At 41.7% G+C, this 27,626-nt stretch overlaps 1 protein-coding gene across 3 annotated transcripts; it reads right to left on the bottom strand.

Annotated features, from left to right (window-relative positions):
- Window positions 1–1,312: 1,312 nt before the first annotated feature.
- On the bottom strand, window positions 1,313–27,404 carry deptor (DEP domain containing MTOR-interacting protein). Of its 3 annotated transcripts, none has more exons than XM_086113952.1 (10): window positions 27,045–27,404; window positions 26,839–26,941; window positions 20,364–20,542; window positions 19,212–19,335; window positions 13,311–13,489; window positions 11,688–11,870; window positions 10,371–10,508; window positions 8,680–8,750; window positions 8,281–8,385; window positions 1,313–5,124 (listed from the first exon to the last, which is right to left on the bottom strand). In XM_086113952.1, the coding sequence occupies exons 2-10, from the start codon at window positions 26,922–26,924 to the stop codon at window positions 5,002–5,004; spliced, it is 1,188 nt and encodes a 395-aa protein (XP_085970078.1). In that variant the 5' UTR covers window positions 26,925–26,941; window positions 27,045–27,404; the 3' UTR covers window positions 1,313–5,001. The 3 variants fall into 3 exon arrangements, with proteins under 3 accessions (XP_085970078.1, XP_085970076.1, XP_085970077.1); XM_086113950.1 differs by having other exon boundaries at window positions 26,839–26,928; XM_086113951.1 differs by lacking the exon at window positions 26,839–26,941.
- Between the last annotated feature and the right edge of the window lie 222 nt (window positions 27,405–27,626).

The following is a 27,626-nucleotide window of genomic DNA, read 5'->3' as shown; positions in this document are numbered from 1 at the left end:
AGTGGTGCAATGCAAGTACATCCATCAACTCGGATGTCATTAAGGTCTGGGAAACAAGAACACTCCACACCTGCGTCTGCATTTATGGAAGTGAATCAAGCTAAGTTACAACCACACAAGAGCCAAAGAAGTGTAGAGTAGGTGACATTTGTGCTTGCCGGTACTTGTCCTGTTAGTCAAAGGAAGTCGTGGACAGGAGACAATCTCAGCACTGTAATCGCAGTTGAAAGGCATTCAGTCAATCAACTCCTAGAGTTTGTTCTTGGTCATAGTGGGAAAGAGCTGTCCTTACAAAATGTGACGGTTGTTTTGCTTTCTTGCCTGACAACAATATGCGCTTCCATCCATCCATCCGTTTCTATTATAGCGCTTGCACTCATTTGGAGCCTTTCCCTGTTAACTTTGGTCGAGAGGCAGGGTAAACCCTTGGCCGGTTATCAATCAATGGCAGGGCACATCTAGATGACCATTTAACCCATCACGCACTGCCTACATGAGAGTCGGGCAAGTGAACCACCATCAGTGACGGGACTGGACTACTGAACGTTTATTTTCCCGACACTTCTCTCAGGCGGGACTAACAGAGAGGGCATCTTCCGAGTTGAAAACATCGCACAATCTTCGGTGAAACAGTGCCATCTGCTGGTAGCTTTGTGCTACGGTGATTCAGGTGCCGTTTGATGATGTTTGAGATTCTGGCATCATTTTTGTTTTGGTAAATGCCTCATCTCATGATGTGGGGCAGTTTAACATACATGCATACAATCGATATGGACTCACAGGGTTAGAATATATCATAGAGGTGAAACACTGAAATGGAAGGTCTAGTTTTCAATGGTGAGTCTCAAATTATCATTGATATCTTTGCATAAATATTGCAAGAAATAATCACTGGTCACAATATTCCGTACACGTGTGTGACATACCAATTTAACTAAATGAGGTCATCAAAAAATGACCTGGATATGCAGACGGCACCACCAATCTGACTATTATTATCCAAGTAAAGTCTCTGCTTAACCGATCATTTTTGTTCAAATCAATAAATACATAGAAAGTAGTACCGGGTATATGCTTACAGAATTTAAGGATGGACGCTCTACACCTAAAATAAACCTTTTCCTTTTAGTAATAGGAGAATCTGACATTACCATCATTAGATCTTGGCACAGACGAATTTGGATTTGGAGCCCTTAAAATGAAGAAATCCACTTTTCTGGTTTCAAAAAATGGTACTTATTCATACAGTGTCCTTTTCAAAGTTGTAGTGCACTTGACTTCTGCAAGAGGTGGTAAAAGAAGCAAAATTAGACACATAAAATCCCAAAATGTATTGTGGTGTGAACAACATTCCCAGTAACACAAAATGCCTTTATTTCACACTCAACATTTTTCTCAGTAAAATATCTGCATTGACTGTAACTACAGTTCATTCATAGAATATTGACTTGAAAAGCAGAAATGTCACTCTCTGACTGCAAAGTATATGTCAAAAGTAACTGCTGAAAATATCATCATCCCTTTTATAGTTGAAATGTGGATGTGTCAACAGGATACCATCAAAAAAATGTATTTGGCCATCAGCCCTAGTGCGAGTTAAAGGTGACCGTAAAACACTGATTGTCCTTTCAAACGAAGCACGACAGCCACTACAGCATGACCAAATGACATTTTGTATCCAACACGCATGTGAGGAGTAGCAAAACAAGTCCATCCATCCATTTTCTAAACCACTTATCCTTACGAGGGTAGCGGGCGTGTTGGAGTAGGTGGGGTACACCCTGAACTGGTTGCCAGCCAATCGTGGGGCACACACTAAAGAACAATCTTGAATGTTCAATTAACCTCTCGTGCATGTTTTTGGAATATGGGAGGAATTGGGAATACCTGAAGAAAACCCAAGCAGGCACGTGGAGAACATGCAAACTCCACCCAGGAAGGCCGCAAGGCCGGATTCCAACCCTGCACCTCTATACTGAGAGGTAGATGTGTTAACCAGTTGTGAACCATGCCACCAGCAAATTTAAGGCCAAAAAAAAAAAATCTATCAGAGTCAGACTACAGACAGCACTTTAAAAGTGAAGGTAAAGTCAGGGGAAAAAAAAGGCAATTAAAAACTCAGAGACAATCATCAACCATACAGATCAGATGTAAGCTAATGTCAATCACTATTCATGTTTTTTCATCTTTCATGTTAAAGGTAGTGTAAAAAATATCCAAACTGCAGCTTAATTGCAAAAAAAAAAGTAAGTGTATGTGTAAGAGTAGCTGTAAAATCTGCATGTTTAAATAACACAAACTGACAACCTCTGAAGAGAAAAATAAAACAAACTAAACAGTTGAGATCAACAGCAGTCATCTGTGGTTGAGAAATGATGACGCACTTCCTCACTGCACTTTTTAATTGAGTTCTCTACAATTGCCTTTAGAGTAGAGAAGACACTGAACCAGTGGTTCTTAACCTTGTTCGAGGTACCGAACCCAAACAGTTCATATGCATATTCACCGAACCCTTCATTAGTGACGAATAAAAATATGATTCAAGACGTGTTCCTTCCGTTTTGAGTTGCTCAACTTGGCATGAAAAATCATGCTGATAGGACACTGACTCCCATCACTTTCCGTGATTCATGTGAATCCATGTTGTAAATATTCGTCCGGCCGTTTTGTTTTTTTTTTGCTCGACATAGTTAGTATGTATTTTAAAAGTTCAAAAAAAAAGAAAAATCACATGACTACTATCACAACAGTCACTCGTTGACGACTGAGTGAACTAAATTTCCCGCAGCACTGATTGAACAAGCGATGTAATGTGATCATCTGCCGCGGGCGTGTCATAACTAATTATTTTACCTAACCCTAACCCTAATGCTAAATTGACATGTTGAGTCGTGTGTGTCTTAACCTTCAAGGCAAAGGTTCCGTCGAACGCCTCAGACCGATTCACCGAACCCCCGGGGTTCGATCGAACTCAGGTTGAGAACCACTGCATTAAACGAAGACACAAAGATTGACAAGAAACAGAGGTCATCTCTTACCACAAACTATTTTAGTGGCCTCTAGTCTAGTATAGTAGCTTTACTTAACATAGATGACTGATAAATCCTTTGGAATACACGTTAGGCTTGAATAGGCATTGAGTATGAGTATTAAGAACGGGACTAAATTGTACGTAGACTCACTTGACACTACATTGGGTACACCTGAGTCAATACAAGAACTGCATCAAAAATTCTGCCCTGCACAGAAAATAATGATCACTTTTTTTGACACAATCAGAGAGGTCTTGTGAATGCATTGATACTACACCCTGGCAAGGCTGGCCATCTATCCATCTATCTATCGATGAATTCATTGCAACTTCTCCGCACTAAGGTGAGATTGGAAGCCCCCAGCAGCACCTCTCAACTGTGAGGCGGATGTGCTGCCCACACTTGATGAAAGGCGTGAAAGTGGGCAGAACGTCAAAACACCTGGGTTGACACAAAACACGTTGCGGCTCAGTGTGACAATTGGATGAAAACAGAGCAACTGTGGACATGTTTTTCTATTGGACAGCAATTGCGTGTTATCCTGTTTTGACATGCTTGTTGTGCATCATCCCGAGAGGCTTTCTAATAGTTGATGGGGTAATATGTGAGATTATTTGAACTGGTATCTAATGTTGAGGTCAACGTGTGTGTGTGTGTGAGAGAGAGAGAGAGAGAGAGAGACAAAATGGGAATTTATATTTTGACATAACACACACCAAGGGGAAGGTCATATTAAATTTCTTTATATGCTACACCTGGTTACTTCTATGCAATATGTATTAGTTTCTAAATACATTGGCTCAAATGCTATGTCACAAAAAAAATTCATGCGGGACTCAATTTTTACAGCCATCATACTGCATTGTGAACATATTAATGATGTAGCAGCATTAAAAAAAAAAATAGTGTGCATCTCTAAATTAAGCGAAGGTTAAGTGCTTCGTGTTGGGAAAAAGTTCCTCTCTTTCGTCGGCAATACATTCAGTTGTGTATTTACCCTGACTAACCAATGTGGATCGGGGCTTTTATATAGCCCATGACAAATTGGTCTAAGCCCACCCAATGATCTCCATTAATGACCTGCCACATTTAAATAGCAAATTTATGTCAGAAAATTAGCTCAAATTGTTTTGTGGTGCTAATCCACGGGAGTCTTGCATCATTTGATGCTAGTATTAAATTGATTTGTGTGTACCGTGCACATTTTAAGAATTCAATTTCATCTGTACATTTATTGTGTGCCATGATTGTCACTTTTTGGATAACCCTTGCAGTATGTTTTACAAACTGTCTTATTAGGCCATACAAATGGAATTTTTATATTGTTATTATGAAAGGTAATCTATAATGCAGGGTTTTTTTTGTTTTTGTTTTTTTTTGGTCAGAGCTTATAGTTATGGTGCTGATCCAACATCAGCCTGAATAAATGTTAAGAAGTCTCATTTGACTAAATAATAGTTTCTTTGATTCAACTTCTTACATACACTGTAACTAGGTTCATATGGGTATTATCTACGTCATTTCCTGTTAATTCAATTCAGTGCGCCTGGATGCAAGTGGTAGTGTGTGTGTGTGCGTGTGCGTGTGCCTGTGCCTGTGTGTGTGTGTGTGTGTGCCAGCAGAGGGCAGCGTTGGTCTCTCCAAAGCTGCCATTGACTAATTGGGGAACCAGCGAGGGAAAAGGTCACTGGAGGTGGTAATTCATCTCTTGTAGATGTAACTTGGCACCCATTCATCTCCAAAGTGTCACTTTGAGATGTGGACCGTCCGTCCTCTGAATTTAAAAGTAGAGGAGTAGAATCCAGAAGACTGCATCCTTCCTGACTTATTGTTTGTGTGCTTTGAGATGCCGAGGGCAAGAACAGGACAGCAGGCGCAAGGGTTCACCTGCTTTCTCCATTCAGGTGGCTTTCACTGAACCCGGGGTATTCCCACTGCATGTTTCTTTTCAGCGGCCGCGCTCAAACAGTCATATCTCTTCCATGACTTCCATGACGATTGTCCTGGGGCCAGTAAGGATCAGGTTGCTCACAGTTCTGTAGTCCTGAGCGAGGACGTTCAAGCCGTTGACTGAGACCACAAACTGGCAAACCTAAAGACAAAGGAGATCAACTTTGAACGTCGACGTCCCTGAAAAGAAGCATTTTATTTTCCCCACTGCCATTCTTGTTTGCTTCTTAGTCCATGCTTCATTTGCGAAATGTAAAAATAAATCATAAAAAGAAAGCAGCTTTTCAAATGATTATTACATTGGATATTTGGCTGGAGCTGCGGTGCCCGCCTGCTTGTTGTGCTGTGTAGGACAGAACGAATTTTCTTCTGAGCACTTTTTGCAAGTACTTGACCCTTTCCAAACAGTTTGTGGTGGCTGTTTTCCAGATAGATTTGAGAAAGATTTTTTTTTTTTTGTGAGACAAAAACCACTTGGTGTGTCAGGTTGGAAAAGTAGACTCAACAGGATTATTCATCAGAATAAGTCACTACAGTATATACCTATATGTCAAATTTCAAGATCAGAGCCTCAGAATCTACTGTAAATGTTGCCGTGTGCGCTAAATGCGATTATTGTCTCCTCACATCTATGTGTGCACGTGTGAGATTTGAAATTGGCATTGTTAAGAAAATATGCTCTTCTCTGTCAAGACTGAACAACAATAAAACACGTCAAATAATCCCATGTTGTTACTGCTAACCTCTCTCAACCTATAAAAATACTCTTCTACACACACACACACACACACACACACACACACACACACACACACACACACACACACACACACACACACAGTCATCTGAGTAGATTCTCATCTCATCTCTGTTTATTCCCTCTGCTTTGTCTGTTCAAGCTTCCTTTACAACTTCTCTTAACTGACACTCCCCCCCCCCCCTCCCCTCTACCCCCAATTCCGGCCTCCTCTCACCGCTGTGGGCTTGTTACTCTTGGCCGGGTGCCAGTGGGCAGGGGTAGTGGCGGCGGGGCGGGGGTAAGAGAAAAAGAAAACCTCTCAGAGGAAGGACTACGAAAAATAGACACATGCTGAGAGGACATGCTGAGTTTTGCAAGAGCTTGTTCTTCTTTCTCAGGTGATGAAGAGGAATCAGAGAGCTTTCACTGAGATGTCCATTTACTTTGCTGACAAAGTAAATGGACATCTCAGTGAAAGCGATTTGATTGCTCGACATAAATGATGCCCAAATTCGTGGACCAAAACTGTACTTTCAGAATGCAAATCTTTGGAGGGTGAACAATTATGAACGTGACCTGTGCGAAACGATGTCTGACTACTGCAGCTCTTAACTAGGATAAAACATGCAAACAAATGGACAGGTGTCTGTGTTTGCAGGAATTTAGCAGCCAGCAAACACTCACACACAACTTCTAAAAAGGGTCGAGTAAACAAACACCTTTTCCAGGAGAGAAGGAGAGGAAGGAAGGGGAAATGAAGGACCCTCAAGGGAGTTTACGAATGGTACACATACACAAACAAAGCTGTAAAAATCAGATGACACTTGCAAACAATTGTCTGGTATGAAAAATGTGGAAAACACATATTTCCACATTTTTAAGTATACGTGGCTCCTTTATTTGCACACATACTAGTGTAGCTAATCCGTATTTGCATCTAGAATAATAAAATATGTCATTATCAACTGGCTTTTTATTGCCCATGTCAATCAGGCTTGGGGGAATTTATGGCATGTAGGCCAGATAAGGCTCGCCGTAGCCAATTCTTGAACCAAATGGAACAAAGGAGGACATTTTTATATTTAAAAAATAAATAATTTTTGTTTATTATTATTATTTTATTTTATTACTTTTCTATTCATATGGCACAGTGTTCAGGACATTGTATATGTGGGAGGGCAGTAATTGTAACCCGTTTCACAGGGATGTCAATGTATGTATGTACCGGTACTATTTCGATGCCCGGAACTGGTGTGGTTCTATGTACTTAAACACGTGACCATGTTTTTCTTTTTTCTAACTGTTTGAAAAAATTCAATAAAAAGTTTAATAACAAACAAAAAAATAAATAAAAATGACACATACACTGTATACAGTATGTATATATATATATAAAAAATTATTATTTTCCAGGGGGGGGGGGTGGTTCTTCCTAAATTGAGTACCGCCTCCTGGGGACTTAATACTGGACTGAAAGGGCCCCTCATGAAAGACCCATAGATTGGGATGTTTAGTATGTAACATACAGCAAGTGTTATCCAGGGTACTTGAACTACAGAAAGTATGTCTGGTGGACAGTAGATAGTAGATAGTGTGCGGTACGTGCTCCCTGAGGTCATAGTGGCTGTGTGCTCCACCCTTTGGCCTCTTACGTGGACGCCTGTGTCAACACCTTGCAACGTGGCCTTCCCTGGGAGGATTATGTTACTGCGAACTAATTATCCATCAATAAAATGAGTCAGGCAAGGTGGAACGCAGAGAAGAGCAAGGCAGCTCCTCATAAACAAACGGCAAGCACATTCTTGACTGGTAAAGTTGAAAATGACACGAGTAAAACAGTATTGATACAGCAAAAATGACTTTGATTGGGGAAACGTGCCTTCATTTCATTTGAGCGCCAAATATTGTAGTTTGCATTTCGGTCACACTATCAGTCCAAGTTGAAGCCAGTTAATCTTACATTAAGATAACAATATGCCTTATCTATGCTCGTGAACCTTGCTGCACATTTCCACTGCGACCGAATATAACCATCACAGCAAAGTGGTTATTCACTCTTCCCATTTCCTCTTTTTTTTTGACACACAAAAAAATATCTGATTATCTCTATTGCTTTACATTTTACATTACATTTTATTTGATGATTACATAATCAACAGGAGCTCATCATTTAATCATCAACTATCAAACTTTCAACTCTGTCATCATATGAGTTGTTGTAATGTTGAACAGCGAAGTCATGCGTTTGTCTGCTTCTCTGTCGCCTGCAGCCAGCCTGCCGCTGATCGTTTTGTTCTGGCTGGCCAATTCACGATACAGTCACAGTGCAATGCATTCCCAGCATTCCTTGCTCTGCTTACACCACATCGCGCCAGCTGTGGTGGCAGCACGGGAGGGAACGATCACGTCTTCCTCTTACAGTACTTTTAGTCATTCATTCCATCTTTTGTTTCTTTTCCTGTCAATGTTACACACTTCCAAATTGAAAATCGACGTGATTGTTTTTGTTTTTGCTCCAATCTTTGCATGCGTTTTATGTGGTGTATAAAACGCCCTTACCTTCATGCCAGCAGCTGCTGCGGGTCCCCCGGGATCCACCGCCTGGATGTGACAGGGTTTGCTGCCTCGTACGACGAAGCCCCAGCCCACAGCATCGCCTACGATCTGCGGAAGGTCAAATCAAAGGTTGCCGCAGCAGTATCACAAGATGTTTCATACTGTGCTCAACACATTGTCATGCGCATGCAGTGGGAGTATGACGCAATACCAAAAGACAACAAAGGGATGTGCTGTAGGTGTGTTGTATTAAGTAGGTGTCTCTTTGCCGCCGCCTTGAGGGACACGTGACCGCTGTGTGTTTTCAAAACAGCGTTTGAATGCGTGATACCGTGTTACAACAGCATAAAAGTGGCCTTTGTGGAGGCATGCGTGTGCGTGCACGTCTGTGTGTGGCCTTACAGTGAATGTCTTCTTGAGAAAAGGTCCTCCTGGCGTCTGGAGCTCCTCTGGACTCACGTGTCTCTTCAGAACTGTCCGACCACAGAACATTTTAGTATTATCTGATTAATGCCAGGGGCTGGTATGTATTGTACACACACATACACTGTACATTGTGTGTGTGTGTGTGTGTGTGTGTGTGTGTGTGTGCGTGTGTGCGTGTGTTGCACAAGGGTCATGTTCCATTCAACTTCCTCAAACAGAAAGACACTCAAATATGATCCCTGAACAGAAAACAATCACGTGGCTTCGAAAATATTGACAATTTGTAATTGCTGCGGGCAAGTTTTATGCGATCCTTTGCAAGGCTCGAAATATTTCTTATTCTTTGCGGACGGAGCAGTTTTGCAAATCAGTGAATTAACTTAACGGCTTTTTAATTTTGTTGAATTTTTGATTCTTTTTTTATTCAGGTTCATCCGTGGTACTTGAAGCGAGGGTTTTATTAAACAATAAAAATGGCAAAATAAAAAATGACAGAAAACAATTGGCTCTTTTTTTATGTATAATCAGTTTTTATTTCTTGAATTCACATTGTGTTTTGCAGCAAACTGTATTTTGTTGTCTAGAAGCAAAGCAAATTTTAAAATGTAATTAAAATGTGTAAGCCCTTATGATTTTTTTGGTTTTCTTTATCAATTAATTGGATAATTAATTTTAACCAAATTAATCCAAAACTGATTTCAACCGTTTGAAAAGAATTGTTTTTGACTATTATTTTAAAATGAACTTAACTTGAGCTTTTTTCCAAGCTCATCCGCAAAGGATGTGGCCCTTTTTGTTGTTGTTGTTGTTTTAAAAATTAAACATGGCCCTTGAGCTGAGCACAAACATTTTTTGCCCACCCTTGAACTTTTTACTCGTGTAAAACATCCAGAATTTTAAAAAAAATCCACCGTCATTGTATTTACATTACATGTGAACACAAAGACAAAAATGTACTTCATAAAAATTAAGTACTTACCGGAACTAGTCAAGTGCAATTCAAGGACTTCGACTTTGACAGATATAAATACTAATGAGATGCATTACGAGAACTGCATGAAATATTGTGCCTTTCCAATCATATCGTTGCTTTGACATTGTAACATGATTCAAGTTGCAGAACCAAACTGCGCACTGTCGGGCTCAGGTTGAATTCATTTTTATACAGTGCTCGCATTGGATCTCATTAAATTAAGTGTGTATCACTGGGCCTGGGATGTATTGTATTGTGTTACCGTTGTTTTAAACTGCGTGCCAATTTATGTATAGCAGAAAGGAAAAATTTCTAGTGTGTGTGTGTGTGTGTGTGTGGTTCCTTTTCCTGTTTTTGTTGTATACTTGTAGCTGAAAGATTTTGTGCCTACCAAGGGACCATCAAGGATATTTCCAACACACACACACGCACAGGCATGCGTACACAAACCACGCGTGTGCGCGCACACTCACACACACCAAAATTTTCATACATTTCTGGTCACATGCTAAAGCTTTCCATCTCATCAGATGATCTACATTGCATAGTTGGAACAAAATGTCTTCAGTACCCATTCATAGTTGCAATGAGTCTAACTTGAAATAGCGCGAGTGCCATAAGACTGACACAGCAGAATGTGACCACCGTAGTAGCTCTTTGGGATGGCAGAATGCATAGAGTATGGCATGCTCACCGGACTTGGGGTTGCACAGGACCGGTGGGCTGCTGCTGAGCGTGGGGCTGCTGCTGTAGTAACCACTGCTGCTGCAGCTGCTGCTCATGCTGCTGCGGCGGACTCCGACGACCATCTTGATTTCTTTAGTCGGACTCACTGTTGACACCACACAGAAAGAGTGAGATAGAGATATAATTATAATAATAATAATAATAATAATGTGTCCAATGAATTCATTTCTACTAAGATTCAGAGGGTTTGATGCAGGCTATTGTCATATTTATGAATAAAATATGATAACATCCACCACATGCTTGCCTCTACCAAAATCGTGTTAGAGACATGTGCCAATAATTAGCAGCAGTTTTTGTCGCCCCTACACACCTGCCCGGCGCCTCAGTTCTGCAGACCAGACATTATTAGAAGTACCAAGAACTAAACTGAGGCTCAGAGGGGATCGAGCCTTTTCTGTTGCTGGTCCCTCTCTCTGGAATGACCTCCCACTGAACATTCGGCAAGCCTCCTCGCTGCCCATCTTTAAAACCCGCCTCAAAACTCACTTGTATTCTTTGGCATTTGACTCAGCGTGACTTAGATTTGTTCTTGGTTTTGCTGTTCGCTGCTTTCTACCGTCTTTGTTACCGATTTGTTGCTTTACTGTTGTATATGTTAGTTGCTCCATGTACAGCACTTTGTGTACAGCGATGGCTGTCTGAAAGTGCTCTATAAATACAGTTGAGTTGAGTTATACTTTATTAGCCACACCAGTTAACCATAACTACCTTGTGACCTGCGAGGAAAATAATTTGGAGATTGATCACTTCTGGTTATATTTAAATGACAGCAACTGTACTGACCTCCAATCCTTCAAATCATTTCTTAAAACCCACCTGTTCCACAATGCTTTTAACACCTTTTAATTTTTTACCCATTTGTGCTTTGTTTTTCTTCTTCTAAATGTGTTTGTTTTTAAATCATGTATGCTTGGCTTTCAAGTGTACATTTTTATCCCGTGTTTTAAACTCTTGTAAAGTGTTTTTGAGTACGATGAAAATTCAGGAAGTGTGAAGAAAGGTGCTTGAACATTTAAGTACCAGCGAATTATGTCCCATCACCTGCAGTTCTTTTCTTGTCCCTTATGGCAATACACGCCACGTTGACATTTTGCATGTTTCTGAAGTACAAGCAATATGTTTCGTGCTGAGTTTGTAGTGGTGCATACAAAGAGGTCTGTGTGCATGTGCGCGCGCGCGCGCGTGTGTGTGTGTGTGTGTGTGTGTGTGTGTGTGCGTGTGTGTGCGTGCGTGCATGTGTGTGTGGTGAAGTGCGGACTACCTGAGAGAAAACTGGTGTTGCCTCCGTCCGAGTTCTGCTTGCGGAGACAGAAGGGGCTGTCGTGGCTCTCAGGAATGCCGCGACCCCGCTCCTGGAGAAGCTCCATTAACCGTCGCCTCCGCCGAAAGTTCATCCTGAACTGGAAGAGGAGCGGTCCGTCCACAAAGTGATGCTTGTTTGTGACTGGGCAAAGAAAGCCGGAGGATAATTTTAGGCAAGTAGATGACAAGATAAAGAGCTTTCAGAAACAGCCGCGATGGATTTTGATTAAAATCTGATGATTTGGGACCAAACAGAAAATGATCTCAAACTTCATGACATTATTTCATTGATTAAAATGTGTTTCATTCCTCATCTATAGAGTATATCGTATTTTAAAGGGGGAAAAAAGGATGCACTTTCGCAAATATTTTCATTTCAGAAAAAAAAAAGAGAGCTGAGCAAATAACATGCTGATCTACATTGTGTTTACTTCCTTGATAAAGGGATACACCCACATACAAATTAGGGCTGCTTTGGGAACACTTGTCCTCAACCTACTTGTTAAGTCACCTCTGAACGAATGATAAAATGCAAAGAAAAGAGTTTAAACATCCAATAAGAAGGTGCATTTACAACCAAGACACATGAAACACAAAGCTGCAGTGTGTGTGTGTGTGTGTGCCCACAGTGTAAAACACAGCACATTCCAACACCGTGGAGATCCTCGATTCAATTGCAGTGACGCGCACCAACAGAAAGAGTTCTTTGTCTGCTTTCTCTTCATTCACTCTGCAAACTACTCACATGTAAAACACTGAAAGCAGTCATGTCCACTAATGCTGTTTACAAGGTCATGTTTCAAATTGGCATTTGTATGTTGTGGAAGTTCAAAAATAAACAAGGCAGCCATGTGACCGCTTCTCAGGGAAGTCTAATTGAATCATGCACAACATCCACATCAAATCAAATTTAACGTCATGTGGAGGCTTGAGTGAAAGTCATTCGGGATTTCTTGTCGGGTTTCGGCTCACGGCAAACAAAGCAGAGATTCAAACATCTGTGAGCTGCTGTACCATGGTGATGGCCATTTTGTTTTTCCCAAAATAATTCTGCTAGCAGTATTCCCCCATCCCTATTTCAAAAACAATAAATAAACATTTTGCCTGCACCGTATCAAAATCTATGATGGTGCACAATTTGGTGCTGATCCAATTTCGGATTGTTGTGTCTTGACAGATTTGTGCTCCATTGCGTGTCATTCCAGTTTATCTGGGCTTGAAAGTTAAGAAAAATATCAATGTATGAGTTACTAATGCAGGACTGTAGCATACCGATAGAGTACTACCCCAAAAGAGGTTATGAAAGCGAAAGTTGTAGGGTGCACACACAAATGCAACCAGCTTATTACTACGTTGCTTTATCAAATGAATTGGACAGGGTAGAGAGTATATCGAAAAGAGAGATGAAAAATGAACTGAACAGAAATTAGGATTTCGCAAGAAAGTCCTGAATGCAGCAGGGAACCCGAAGCAAGCAAAGTAAAAGAAATGATGACTACAAAGACAGATTTATATAAATGCGCTCTGATTGAACTAAAGGCTTCCAATCATGTTCCAAAGTGGAGCCGTCCTCCCTCCTCACCATGCTGGATGATCCCGTGTTCAAGCAGGCGCCGCCCCAGTTGCTCTGCCTCCTCCCTGGTCGCCATCTCCCCTTCCTGCAGAAGCCAGTCAATGAACTCGGAAGCCACCAACGTCCGCTCGAAGTTCCCGCCTTCCTCCTCCCTGCTCTGTATGATGCTGTTCTCTGTGTTCATCAACCTGGACACCACCAATGAACTTTTAGTAAGCGGTCATGAAAGGAAAAGGTACACGATGGTCATCGCAGCAAACGCATCAGCTGACACAACAATTATTTACATGTCATAACATTCACATGGAAATTGGAGGCAAGCCTAAGTAATAATTCTCAATAGTGTATTGATTATTGGTTCGGTAAATTCATTCATTCATTTTCCCAACCGCTTTTATCCTCACTAGGGTCGCGGGGAATGCTGGAGCCTATCCCAGCTCTCTTTGGGCAGTAGGCGGGGGACACCCTGAACCGGTTGCCAGCCAATCGCAGGTCACACAGAGACGAACAACCATCCGCGCACACACTCACACCTAGGGACACCTCGTGTTCAATCAGCCTGCCATGCATGTCTTTGGAATGTGGGAGGAAACCGGAGTACCCGGAGAAAACCCACGCAGGCCCGAGGAGAACATGCAAACTCCACACAGGGAGGCCGGAGCTGGAATTGAACCTGTGAAGTCGACGTGCTAACCACTGGACTGCCGGGCCGCCCTGGTTCGGTAAATGTGTTGGTCATTGTTTTGGATTCTGTGAGTACGTTTATATACAGAAATAGTCAATCATTAAAGAAAAAACATAATAGTGGTATATTATGATCGATTTTTGTAGTAGAAAATGTCAAAGTGGAACACCTTCCAAACCAGCGGCTCAGACACATTCCCGACTTTATAATCTGAATAACCGGAGGCGCTGCGGATTAAAAATGTTATTCCCTGAAGCTCGCAAATCTTTAAAAGTGCCGAGAATAAGAATGGCATTTGTGCAGGAGCCTGCAATGAATACGTATTATTCATTGATGAATTATTAATCTAGAATTCATATAGAATTAGAATTAAATATTATAAAATAACCAAAACAATTAAAATAACATAAATGATAATATAATAATAGTAAATAATAGTACTTAAAATACCTTCTGCATATATAGTACCTGTAGTGGAATACAAAAATGGAATAATTGGAGTTACATACGTCGCCGTGGGTTTGACAGTATCATAAGATAAGAAAAACCTTGGTTGTCTCACAATGGAGAAATTTGCAGTGTACAGCAGAATGATTGAGGTTGATGTTTGTTATGTAAAACTGCAAAACTAATTCATATTTTGTCTCTTTTTTGTGGCATAGGGTAAGCCAAATATTCAAAACATTTCTTGAAATGATGTAGGACAGATGGACACGACAGCCAACGAGAACCACAATAGAAAAAAAGCCCATAAGCGAATTGTCGAACAAAAACCTCGGAGTGTGTCCCATCTGGATGGCTGCGTATGACGCAAAAAACTCCTCACAAAAAGAAACAAGTACACACATGCGCAGGGCAAAACTGCTGACTCTGTCCCTAGCCTGCACAAAAAAAAAAAAACACATCAGTCAACAACTGTCACCAACTCGGTGAAACAATGAAGCGCGGAGGCGCACACTGTTGAGTCACCTTTCGACCAGTGCATGTCCACACTTGTACATCGTGAGTCAAAGTCATGCACGGAAACACACTCTCTTTTCTGTTTGATGCTCAGCCACCGCACACCGATAATTGTCAACTTTATCCGCATCTCATAGCTGACTTTATTTCTAAACATCAACCCCACAGGGAACTGGAGGCAACATTTCTCAGATCACCTGTGCTCTTTATCATTACGAAATCAAACATTTAATAGAGGAAGGGAAATTGCTTCTGAAGCATTTCTCACATAGCTTGCGGGTATGTAAACACAGACTACCGCAACATTGTGGCGAGATCCACAGCATGCAGAAGTCTTACATGGCGGCTGTTAACGTGCTTTGGTGGGTTAGTGCTGTTTTTCGGAGTTTAACTCATTCAGTACCAGCCAATTCTGGACCAAGTCTGAAAAGACGTTTAAAAACGTCTTTGGGAGTGAATGAGTTAAATAGACATAGCGGTTAACTGTACAATGTCCGTTTGCAAAAAGAATAGCATCCATGAAGTGAGATATAGAGTTTTCTCGGTTTACATATCCGACATGGTACAATAACTGCAGCGCTTTCATGTTTTTCTGTTAATTGTTGGATATTTATTTTCCGTCCAGAAGTGTTTTTCATTCAGCGTTAGCGTAGATTAGCGATAGACGATGACACGTTCTGCATTTGTGGGTTACACCCAAAAATAGGCGACATTTAAAGAAGTATGAGACGTGGTAGCTCAGCGTGCATCTATGATGACATTATGATATCTGCAAGGGTTTTACAAAACATAAACTACAAAACGTTTTGTTTTTTTCTGTATCATGTTTCTTACTGGGCGGCACGGTGTCCTACTGGTGCGCACATCTGTCTCGCAGAGCAGAGGTATAAGGTTCGATTCCGGCTCCGGCCTTCCTGTGTGGAGTTTGCGTGATCTCCCCGTGCCAGTGTGGGTTTTCTCCGGGTACTCCGGTTTCCTCCCACTTTCCAAAAACATGCATGGCAGGTTGGTTGGGCACTCCAAATTGTCCCTAGGTGTGATTGTGAGCGTGAATGGTTGTTCGTGTATGTGTCCCCTGCGATTGGCTAGCAACCAGTTCAGGGTGTCCCCCGCCTACTGCCGGAAGACAGCTGGGATAGGCTCCAGCACCCCCCGCAACCCATGTGAGGATAAAGCAGTTCGGAAAATGGATCGATGGATGCATGGGTGTTTCTTTCATGTCATTTTCTTATTTGTGTGGTTTACTGATGGCTTGACTTGTATTGGATACATTTACTGCATGTAGGTCACCATGTACAGGTACATGGCAGGAACTGATAATGACTAAGCATACAGCCTTGTTCCAGATGCTGATGCCTCTGTTATGTTTCAAATTGATTTTATTTTCTCTTGAGAATCTAGGCAAGAACTGCTTTCAGAATCCTAATGGATGAAATTAAACTAAATTAGACTGAGGTACATCGGCTGAGTTCTGTGAATAGAAATTAGGAGGACTTTCTGCCTGCCGTTTCCTCTCGGAGGGGTTTATTAAAGGAGAGTGTCAACACTTATCCTAGCTCATCTGTCAAAACAATTTGCAGTTCAGTTTACTCTCAATGGTACATTTAAGGAGGCTTTATGGAAAGTCAACACATGAATTGTTGAAATGTCATACTGTGATGAAGTAGAAGAGGCTCTCTGCTCAACATGCGTGTAAAAATTGTCGATGAAATGTTCCGTGAAAGGTGACTGTGTACACAGTCGTCATTCAGCCTGCTTAAATATGTTAAGTCAACAGTTCGTGTTAGCTCAACGGGGGAGGCGAAGCAGTTTCATAAACAGCAACGGCGCTGGTATACAAGTCAAACAGTATACGTGGTGTCTATGTTGGGATTCTATTGTAAAGTAGAACCAAGCAAGCAATCGTCAGTCGTGACCTAAATATTCACTATGCATTATTAAGACTCGGCAAATAGTGCTGCATCTGAGTCCATGATATCTGAGAGCGAGCTCCATGGGCTTGTTGTGTACCTAAACCTTAAAGGAAACATACAGGGTGTCCATACAGTCTCTTTACCGTTTCAAAAATGTCTTAAAAATGGAATTGATTTGATATTTTATTCAGATTTGTTCTATTGTATTCAGCATTTATTAAAGTGTTTTTTTTTACCTCTTTTAATACACTTCTACATGGGCACCATTAGTTGCACGAAGCAAATCAAGACGGTACTCGATTTCTTGCCATGTTCGCTGTAGCGTAGCCTCATCAGTTGTGGCAATGGCATCAGTAATCCTTTGCTTTAGGTCAGTAATGTCCCTTATCTTTGTTCGAAACACAATATCTTTAACATAGCCCCACAGAAAGAAGTCCAGGGGGAGTGATATCTGGTGAACGTGGCGGGCAAGGAATTGGCCCATCCCTTCCAATCCACTGGTCTGGAAATGTTTGCTTGAGGAACCATACAGCCCCCAATGTGGCGGTGCTTGCTGAAAAATGATGGTTGGTTGAAGGTCATTCAGTTGTGGTGCCGCATATTCAGTTCAAAGGTCAAGGTAAACATTTGCAGAAATGGATGTCTCGTTGAAGAAAAATGGACCAATTATTCGATTGCACATGATCCCACACCACACATTCACCTTTGGGCAGTGTGATTAAAAAAAAAACTTTCATAAACACTGAATACAATCGAACAAATCTGACTAAAATATCTAATCAATTGCATTTTTAATACATTTTTGAAATGGTAAAGAGACTTTATGGACACCCTGTATTTTGGAGAATATGTGTTTTAATTCTTGCACGTATATATTTGGGTCCTTGGAGTGCTTACCAAGCCATTAAATGTGAAATCCAACAACCAAATAAAGCTTTTGTTATCCGCCCATTTCCGAAAAATGCGCTTGTGAGAGAACTGTACTGAATTTTCCTGAATCACAATTTAGCTAACGTGCATTACCGCTTCGACGCGCAGTTTGTCCATGGCTAGGCCGGATGAAGATCCAGAGCACACAGGTGCTGTTTTCGGAATCATTCCTTCTCCACTATAAACTCTACGTGTTGTTCCATTGCGTCGTGAGTACAGGTTATCCCCTGGGTATTAATTGTCTCAATATGTCCCACAATGCATCTTGATCAGTAGTGAACAACAATGGTCACTACAAAAACAAATCAATCCCATAATGCATTGTGCGTTTCCATTTGCGGGGTATTGTTTAATTATAGCACCAGATAAATTCATGAGTTTGGCACAAAACATCTTTCGTGCAAGGAAAGCAAAACATCCCAACATGGACGGACATAGTGATTTGTTTGGACTAATTATGTCAAATCAATGAGTTTTAAAGATTATAATGTCATAGTAAATTATTTCTTGTCACAGGCATGATATATTGCTCCAAAACATAGGGAACACTTGAACGGCGCAATGTAAAGTGTTCCCTTTATTTTTTTTGAGCAGTTTATTTATACACCTCCGAACCCTTTGACATTATGAAAAAAAAGTGCATCATACATCTCCTTTATCATTATCTAATCATTGTTTAATGCTCAAAGCATCACAACTCTAAGAATTCTTTTGAGTTTTTTTTAAACTGCATTTTACCAAAACTACTGACTTAGTATTTGTCATCATTATCCTCAAAGGGAAATTGCAGTGACTGTTTTGTCCACTACACGGTTCAGCTCCTGATATCAAATTGAGTTCACAAGGTAGAAAAACGAAGATGGCACAGATAATCCGACCAAGGTTAGAGCGCGTCTGTCAATGTTTGTGCATCCTGGACTCCACTGCGCTTGCATAAAGCTTTGAAGGCGGAGACGACAGATGTCTGTGTTTGGACTGTTACGCAACTGCCGCGTGTGTAGTTGTTTGCGTGTTGTCTAGAAACAGGAAAACAGGGATTTTGGTGAGAGCCGAGCGAGTGTTAAGACAGATATAGAAGAAGGCGAGGCGCCGGTTGGAGTGTGGGAGTGTGTTTTAAGATGGAGTTGATACAACAGCAGCGAAAGAGAATGAGCTGCAGACCATCTCGTGTACAAATCAACATCATGGGCAAAAAGCTGAAGACAATCAAAACCGTTCCATTAGTGTTGTTCTTCCGCTGCCCTGTTTGGACAAATACTCTTAATTGAACTTCAATAACCGCATGTACCGCCACCGCCTGGAAAGCTTTTAAAATAATTGAGCTCAACAAAGTGTCAATAAAATTGCGGTTTGGGAAATCATGTTTCAAGTATTAGAGTGTGGAAAAAGCCCGAAAGCGCCGCATGTGTTTTAGCGCCATACTTCTCATAGATCCTCTGCCCCCTCATGAAGACTTTGGCTTCGTTATCGAGTGGAAAGGTCCCATCGTCCTTACGGAAGCGGTAGAACAACTTCATGTCTTTGAACTCCCGGTGCTCGTCGCACACTGCAAACGCACAAACGGCACAAGATGACGTTTCAGCGCGGACTTCAAAATGGAAACAATTTGTTTGGGCAAACACAGTAGACGCTCCAGCGTCTAGATCACATTCCTTTCTGCGAAGGCTGACCGAGAGTGCCTCGCATGAAAAACACTCCAAAACATAAGTACCCAGCTAACTAAACGGGCCTTCATGTGCCACTTGAAGTCGGATACGGAACTGTAACAAATGGAGACGATACCGTATGGGAGATGTTCAGTACTGTACAGCCGGTTGCTCGCTGATCACATTTGAGGGCACGGCACTGGAAAACACAACGCGGTGGTGCAAAAAAAAAAAAAAATTGCACCAAAAAGGTGCAGCTGGGTTAATAGAAACCTCAATTATAAATTGGGCATAGGCGTGACTGTGAGCGGGGCTGGTTGTCTGTCTCTCTCTGGAGTTAAATGTGTCTCCAAATTGTGATCAACAGCCACATGTAGAGAAGCGCACCTAAAAGACTCTTGTGGTTCTTCACTATTGTCGTTGAGTGGCTCGTTCTGACTGTTAAGTGTTTAGTGTGGAATGCTTATTGCAGACTGTAAGGTGAAGTGGAAAAAAAAAAAAACAAGGAGAGTAAAGGAGTGGATATTTAAATGTTATTGGCAAGATGTCTTATTCTGTTTTGCAAAAGTACAGTCAAACAAGTTCCAACCAAGTCGCTCTGCCTCTCTGCCTGCGTGTTCAAATGAATCAAGGGAGTGAGTTGGAGCCAAATTGTCTCAGGAGCATGAAGAATCATGGGGGGGGGGGGGGGGGGGGGGCAATGATGGTTCCCAGAAAATGTCATGAAAGAAAGAAAAACAGCACAAGAAGACGACAGCCAGAGGGAAACAACATGACATCCAGAAATGTTTTTTACGTTAGGGAGAGCGCTATGGAAATTCCAGATATAAAGCTCCGCAGTGACTACGAGAGAGACATGCTAACTACTAAGTCAGCTGATCTGCCCGCAATGAAAGCACGCCTCAATTTGCAAGCAGTGCGGCCTCACCGTGGTGGATGATGCTTTGGTCCAGAAGCTTCTGCATGATCTTGATGGCTGTCTCACGCTCGGAGGCCTCCTTGTGTTCAATCAGCCAATCAATGAGCTCTTTGCCCACAAAGCAGTTGGGGTACGTTCGCAAGTGATGACGTCGATCCTTAATGACCTTCCCTTCGTGGAGCCGCAACCTGGAAGACAAGATGAGCTTTTGTCAAACGGTTGTCGTTTCGAATCAGTCGTTTGTATTATTCAGCTGGTGTTTTTTTTAACACACTCCGCTAAAGTGTTCCAAACTAAAAGTGACGGCAACACAATGAAATTTAAGGGCACTCTTACACTGCAGTCAGACAGATGGCCTCAGTTCACATTCTTCTTCATTATTTTGCAACACCGGAGCAACAAGAAAAGAGCAAGAACCAAGTGGTGCCGTTTTTCAAATGACACTCGCTCGGTTATATGGTGTTGGGAAGGTGCATTGGTAGCTGTTAACCATGCTCAAGTCTCTGCTACTTTCTAATAAAAGGAGGCCATTCAACTCTGTATCATGAGCTGAAGTGCAAACTGAGAGAGTCTTAAGATGCTTCGTTACATGCTGCTGTTTTGATTAACGATGCTAAATTTTCAAACGGGCCCAGCAGTTGATGCTCCAATGAATGGGGTGAACAACAGCGGCAATGAACTGACAATACTTTTTCCTCAGATGGGAAAATCTGGGAAAAGTCTATTTGTGGAGATACAGTCCGTGTTCATTGCTCACAATGTCTGCCACTGGGCATGTTTGTGGATGGCACTAAGTTCAGCCTGTTGAAGTACATTGAGTAAAATATGTCATAATTTTCTCAGAATTGAAAAAATAAGTCCTTTTTATTTCCCATGTTGAGTATCAGAACTGTTGCCACCAGACAAGATCGAATGTGATCCGACGAGCTATTATGAATCCAGTTACCCCTTCGCCCTACGACCACAGTTTTTTCTCGGGATGAAACCTACGGGCTCTGGGCTATTTGCTGCCCGCAGGATGGTATTTTGCAACCCTGCACTTAACATCAACATTTTTCACTGTCTCCTTGTCCAGAGTGTTTTGTGTGCTTTTGTTCGTTTCATTTCTAAAAAATACTTCTGGGCTACCATAGTTGAAGCAAAATGTTTGGAAGAACCACAAATACTGTATTCTGAACACTTATTCAAGATTGAGATTTGATCAGTTGTACTAATTTGAATACTTGGAAACCCCTTTTTTTGTGGAATACTTAATGTGGACCATCCGCCAAATATTGCGCAGACGAATAAACTTTACCGGACTGAGGTATTATTCCTGTACAGCTCTTTGCTCCCTTCTGGTTTCACCTGGTCTAGATCACCTTTTGCTGAACTTGAGTAATGTCAGAGAACGGACCAAAGTCTCAGCCAAGGATTCGACTTTCCCTCCAAGCTGAGTCTATGTGCATCTGGCTAACATCATGCAGAATTCATAATCACAGTCCAAGTCTACCGAGCGAGAGGAACACACGTTCTCGTCAGCCTAGAGTCCAGATGAGCAAATAATCTGGCACCAAAAGACTTCCAGCCACTGTGGCATCCTCTTTCCTTTGCCATTTAATTCAATGCTAAATCATCCGGATAGAGATGAAGTGAGGTCAGGACGTTCAGAGGAAAATCAAATGTACAGTTAATGCGGTCTCACAAGACTGCAGAGCACTTTTGCATCGCAGAAGCTGAGAAACGCTGCATTTAGACAGTGCGGTTTTTAAGAGTACACCAAGACCTTTTTATGCCAGTGCTTCTCCAGACAGCGCGTTCACACACCCAACAGGACACCATCGATTACCACGGGGAGATGGTGCGCTAGATGCCCACAGGGCGTGTCATACACTCAGGAAACCTCGATACTTCCTGGTGTTGCTGAGTAACATTACATAAGTAACATAAGAGCACTCGCAAACGCCAGATTGTGGCCTCCCACCAAGCCGAGTCGCTAATGTCCAGTCTGTGGAAGCCATCAGCTTTAAGCAGCCCCTTGGGCCGAAATCCAACATTTCAAACTTACACATGCTGCAATTTGGGGGTAAAAAAAAAAACCCTTCACTTCCGATTCTACCCACAATCTTGCTGCTGTAGACTGTAACCCTGTGTAGACCCCAGTGTGGGACAAATAAAGGATATCTTAATCTTAGATAGTCAGTAGGCTTTAATTTGTGTATGTATTTATCCATCCATCCAATTTCTGATCCGCTTATCCTTACAAGGGTCGCGGGGCATGCTGGAGCCTATTCCAGCCGTCTTCGGGCAGTAGGCGGGGGACACCCTGAACCGGTTGCCAGCCAATCGCAGGGCATACAGAGACGAACAATCATCCACGCTCACACCCACACCAAGTGACAATTTGGAGTGTTCAATCAGCCTGCCATGCATGTGTTTGCAATGTGGGAGGAAACCGGAGTACCCAGAGAAAACCCACGCAGGCCCGGGGAGAACATGCAAACTTCACAGAGGAAGGCCAGAGCCGGGCTCGAACCCATGATCTCTGCACTGTGAGGTTGATGCGCTAACCACTGGATCACCGGGACGCTCTGTATGTATTTATATTTTATTTCAATATTCACATCATGTCTGAATAAGTTCAGTACATAAGCAGAGCAGTCCACATGATTACATATTGTTTCATGAAACATGAAAAATTGGAGTGTTAAAGTCACAGGTTTGAATGGGCAAGACAAGACAAGACAAACTTCAAGAAACTTACACCTGGTTGTAATGTGTACAACCAAAAAAGGAGAGCAATTATTATCAAGGCAAGTTTCAGGCTGAGTTCAGGGACAAAAAGGAAGGGAGCCAAACACATGCAAGCTCCTCGCCTATAGGAGTGATGCCATCTTTGTTATTGGTTGCCGCTAAATGACATTGTTTCTAGACGACACACAGTAAAAGGATCACAACTGCCAGATGTCTGTTTGACCTTCCTTCTGTCCTAATACTGAAGTACATCCATGTACAAGCAGGCCGCTAAGGCTAGTCCATTCAATTCAGTGACTAAGACAAAAGCAAAGGACATTCTCACTGTATTTACTAATTATAGTTAGTGTGCATTAGTTTTGTAACGTAAAATGTAGTTTCCGTTAATTTTCTTTTTCAATCATGTTTTGTTTTATTATTGTTTATTATTGCAAAACAGAATAACTGTAATAACCTTGGCCAGCAGACACAGAAAAGGAGTAACTTCTTGCTTATTACATGCTCTAGATCTCAACTAGGTTAGACGACAGAAAGCCAAAGCAGGGAGTGGAGGTCAACAAAGGAGGGTGTCAATCATTACACTGCATTCTTTTTCATGCTACGATAAGACACAAAAGTACAGTTTACACTTGGCAGTACAGTTTGGTTCAGTCAGGCAAGGTACAAAGTATGCATTTTCATTGTGAAAAGGCCTGACGTGTACAAGTCCTCTTTCTGCTAAATTATTTCTTTCCCTTAGTTCTGGATGCCAGCTACTTTGTAATATACTCCATAGCCTCTAAATTGCTGCGGCGCCGTGAAACCCCACTCCTGTACTGTATATTATGATTCACTGGTCACAATCCGTGCATCCATTTTTAAAAGCACTTCATTTCAGACCCTACGTGCAGCCTATCCCATGTGAAATAGGTTGAAAGGTAGCTAACACCCAGGACTGGTTTTCTGACAATCGCAGATCACAAAAATAGAGACCTATAGATAATTAAGAGTCTTCAATAACCTAATGTGGATGTTTTCATAATGTGTGAGGAAAATCCCGGAGCTAAGACCCTTTGACTGTGTGTGCAACGTGCTTACAACCACACGACCGTGCTGCCATCTCAGGGACATCTGTTGCAAGCCACACATCCATTACCTTCACATTATATCACTGCAATAACCTCCTCATGAATAGTCCGACTCCCTTTTGCCTCCCATGGCGTGCCCCAGGGTTTTGTTCTTGCTCCCCTGGTTTTCATACCAAGAAAAACACCATGTGAGCACGAGGAGAAGATACAAAATTCACACAGCAGGTAAAAATGGCGCCAAAAAAGAAACAATGAAGTCGGGAGGGCCTGAGACAAGATTGAGACTGATACCACTTGACTGTAAGGCAGAGGTGCGAAAACTGCACACCGTTCCAGAGACCACATTGCCCTACTGCTCCATCACCTTCGCTGCTGTTCAAATCCCTCCCAAAATCGCTGATGAGCATCTTTGAGTACTCGGACACATGCTGCAAAAATATCACTACTACACAAAGCAGGAATCTTTTGGATCGCAAGTTGGTCACTTTTCACTTCAGAACAGCAGAATGTGGATGATCAACAAGCCAACCCACCGCTCACTGACCCCAGTCACATGGCTAGCTGGGCCACAGACACTGACACACAGAGCATACAAAGATACACACTGGTGCTCAGTGACAGCACACTGGAAACTTTGTGCTGACACAGGCCATTACTCTCGCGTGGCGATGAATGTTAGCAGTGTCATAGTAAATAAACTAAATTGGGAGAACTATTCGGTTGTATTTCAATGGGGAAGGCGGGAGGTGGGGTGAAATTCCAGGCATTGGTGCCATGCTTTGCACATTGAGACAATATTTAATGTTGGATTCATAGACCACCACACCATGGTGATGAGAGTCCCTATTTAAAACTGAGAGGGTCAAAGGGCAGCGCATGTCAACACTACAAGGCAATGCCAGTCCCTGATATGACATTATGAGGTTAGTAGGTTCGCCCTCGGAGTACGTAGACATAAGAGCAAACAGGATCATTAGATTTCTGGCCAGTGAAGGGCTGGGGAGTGGAGTCCAAACTACAAAGAAGCATTTTTTTGTTTTTTGCTGGTGAAACCACATATCTTTGATCGGTAGGGGCGGAACAGTACGGCAAAAAAAATCACTGATCTGTATTTTGATTTAAAGGCCTTGATTTGGTTTCCTTTCAGAACAGAAGGCAGTCAACCATGTGCCATATGGCACATTAGCGTGTCATGAGAGAGCCGAGTCAATTTATCCAATTTTACTTACAGAGTCTAAAAAGATATCAACTTTGATCATCTATCTTGGTCAGGAATATATTGTGACACGCAGAGCAATTTTGTTTGGCGGTGATATTTTTATCATAGAAAATATGCACCTTGCCTTAATAAATGTTGGGTAACACCGAATTAAAATCTTACCGCAACAGCTTAATATTTTCTTTCAGGAAAATGAAACAGTAGTTTGTCTTCTTTTTAGGAAATTAAAGATGCAGACAAGGGAAACAAGCAATTTAGAGATACAGCAATTGACCAATTAATTGACAACTGATCAATTATAAAATTAATCAACAACCATTTCGATCATTGAATAATCATTTACACATCTTGTTTCACATAAAATGGTGCAAATCTTCAGAATTTCAGCTGACTGAATCATAATCAATTTATGTTTCGTGCATTTTCGGCACTGTCAATTTGAAATAATGCACCGGATTTTAACATTTAAAAATGCTTAAGAAAACAAATCAGATTCATTGATTAATTTGAAAAAATAACCATCAACGGATGAAGTGGTTTTCAAAATAATCATTAGTTGCAGACTGAATTATAATATGCACAATAATGTAGAGCGAATCAAACTGTTGACACATAATAATACAGCATATACAATAAAATACGCATTGAAACTTGAAATAAATTATCATAGGTAGCAAAAGTATTCATAATCTACAGAAGTCGAGTTACAAGTACTTGAGTGAAGAAAGACTGGAAAATGTAGAAGTATGGATTAAAGTTGTCTAAAGTGAAAGTAAAAAAGTGCACGCTGAAATGTTTTTAAATACAAAGGTGTTCAAAAGATTACTACAAAAAACTACACAAATCAGAGTTAAGATGATAAATTTGATATATCTATAACATATAGTAATGCATCAGAATTATGACTATGAGAAAATCGACATAAAAATATGCAAGAGTATGTATATACAAACCGAGAGCTGTAAAGAGAGATTAGTACAGTATATATAAGGATAAAAGCATTGATGATATGTTGATTTTTCTTTTTTGTATTGAAAAAGGATCAACTCATATGTTGCTACAGAACAAGGGGGAGGACTAGATACGTTTCTTACTTCCTCCTACTCCTTTGAACATAGAATTGTGATGATGACAGTTTTTTCTTTTCCTTTTACAATTTTGCTTGCTTTCACTTTTGTCAATTTATTGTTGTATTGTGTTTTATATGTTCAATAAAAATAAACAAACAAAGGTGGGGGTAAAAAAAAAAGTAACAAGCCTATTTTGAGTTAATAAGGTGTGTAAAAAGTGCAGCAGCCGACAGATATCTGTTTTCAAATGTAGGGAGTAAAAGTGAAGAAGAAAATTCTTGTGCTGCCAGTGGTAAATCCAAAACGGGTCCATCATGTTGCATAATTGGGCCTGCATTTGATTATGACACATTTTTCAGGATGGGTAACTGGTTTGAACAGCATGCCCGACCGACCTGAGCTGCTCCCCGGTGACGAGCACCTCTGCCAGCCGCTCCAGCTCCGCAGCCTTCTTCTGCATGCTGTTAGCGATGGCATCCATCTCTCTGCCAAAACGGACTAGAACATCAGCGCTGCATTTCGCATTAACAGTGCGGTGCAGACTCACAATGGGGTGATGATACCATCGGTTTATCGGGCAACATTTCCATGATTCACTCACCTTTCGAAAACCATGGAGAGCGATGTTAGTTGATCACCGATCCTTCGTTTAAAAAAAAAATCGGCGTGCGCGACGTTACTCCATCCCAGGAAGTGTGAGACACAATATGAGACGGTAAAGAGACTAGCACGGCGTGCAGGAGGCTCCATCAACTGCAGCCATTTCCTCGAAAACCTCCAAATGTTTGCACGCGTTCATTCAGGGCTCCGTGCACGCCACTCGGCAAGGCCTCTTCCGTCCTTGTCTTGTCCTGTCAACCCCTCCCTCAATGTACAATGTGCATATGCAGCTCGCCTCAAGCACTGTCCAAACTGACGCATGGCAAGCGTAAACACACAGGACGCCTGCAAGCTTGCCTTCCGAAACACATTCAGGGCATGGGGCGGGACAACATGACGTCACGAGGTTATTGACCACGAGGGCGGTGGGACGCCAGCGCGTGGATACGCTCGATTTACGTTTTGTTCTATTCCGGAATTTAACTACGGGTTATTGCGTGTAACGTCAGAGGTAGCAAAAGTACTCATATTTAATTAGAAATCAGCCCGGGTACTTGCGTCAAACAGGAGTACAAATAGCAGT

Source organism: Hippocampus guttulatus, chromosome 6 (genome assembly GCF_054856545.1).
Source record: "Hippocampus guttulatus isolate MCC_2025c chromosome 6, RoL_Hgut_1.0, whole genome shotgun sequence".
In the NCBI taxonomy this organism is placed as follows: Eukaryota; Metazoa; Chordata; class Actinopteri; order Syngnathiformes; family Syngnathidae; genus Hippocampus; species Hippocampus guttulatus.
Note: the sequence above shows the minus strand (reverse complement) of the source record. Positions and strands in the feature narration are given on the sequence as shown.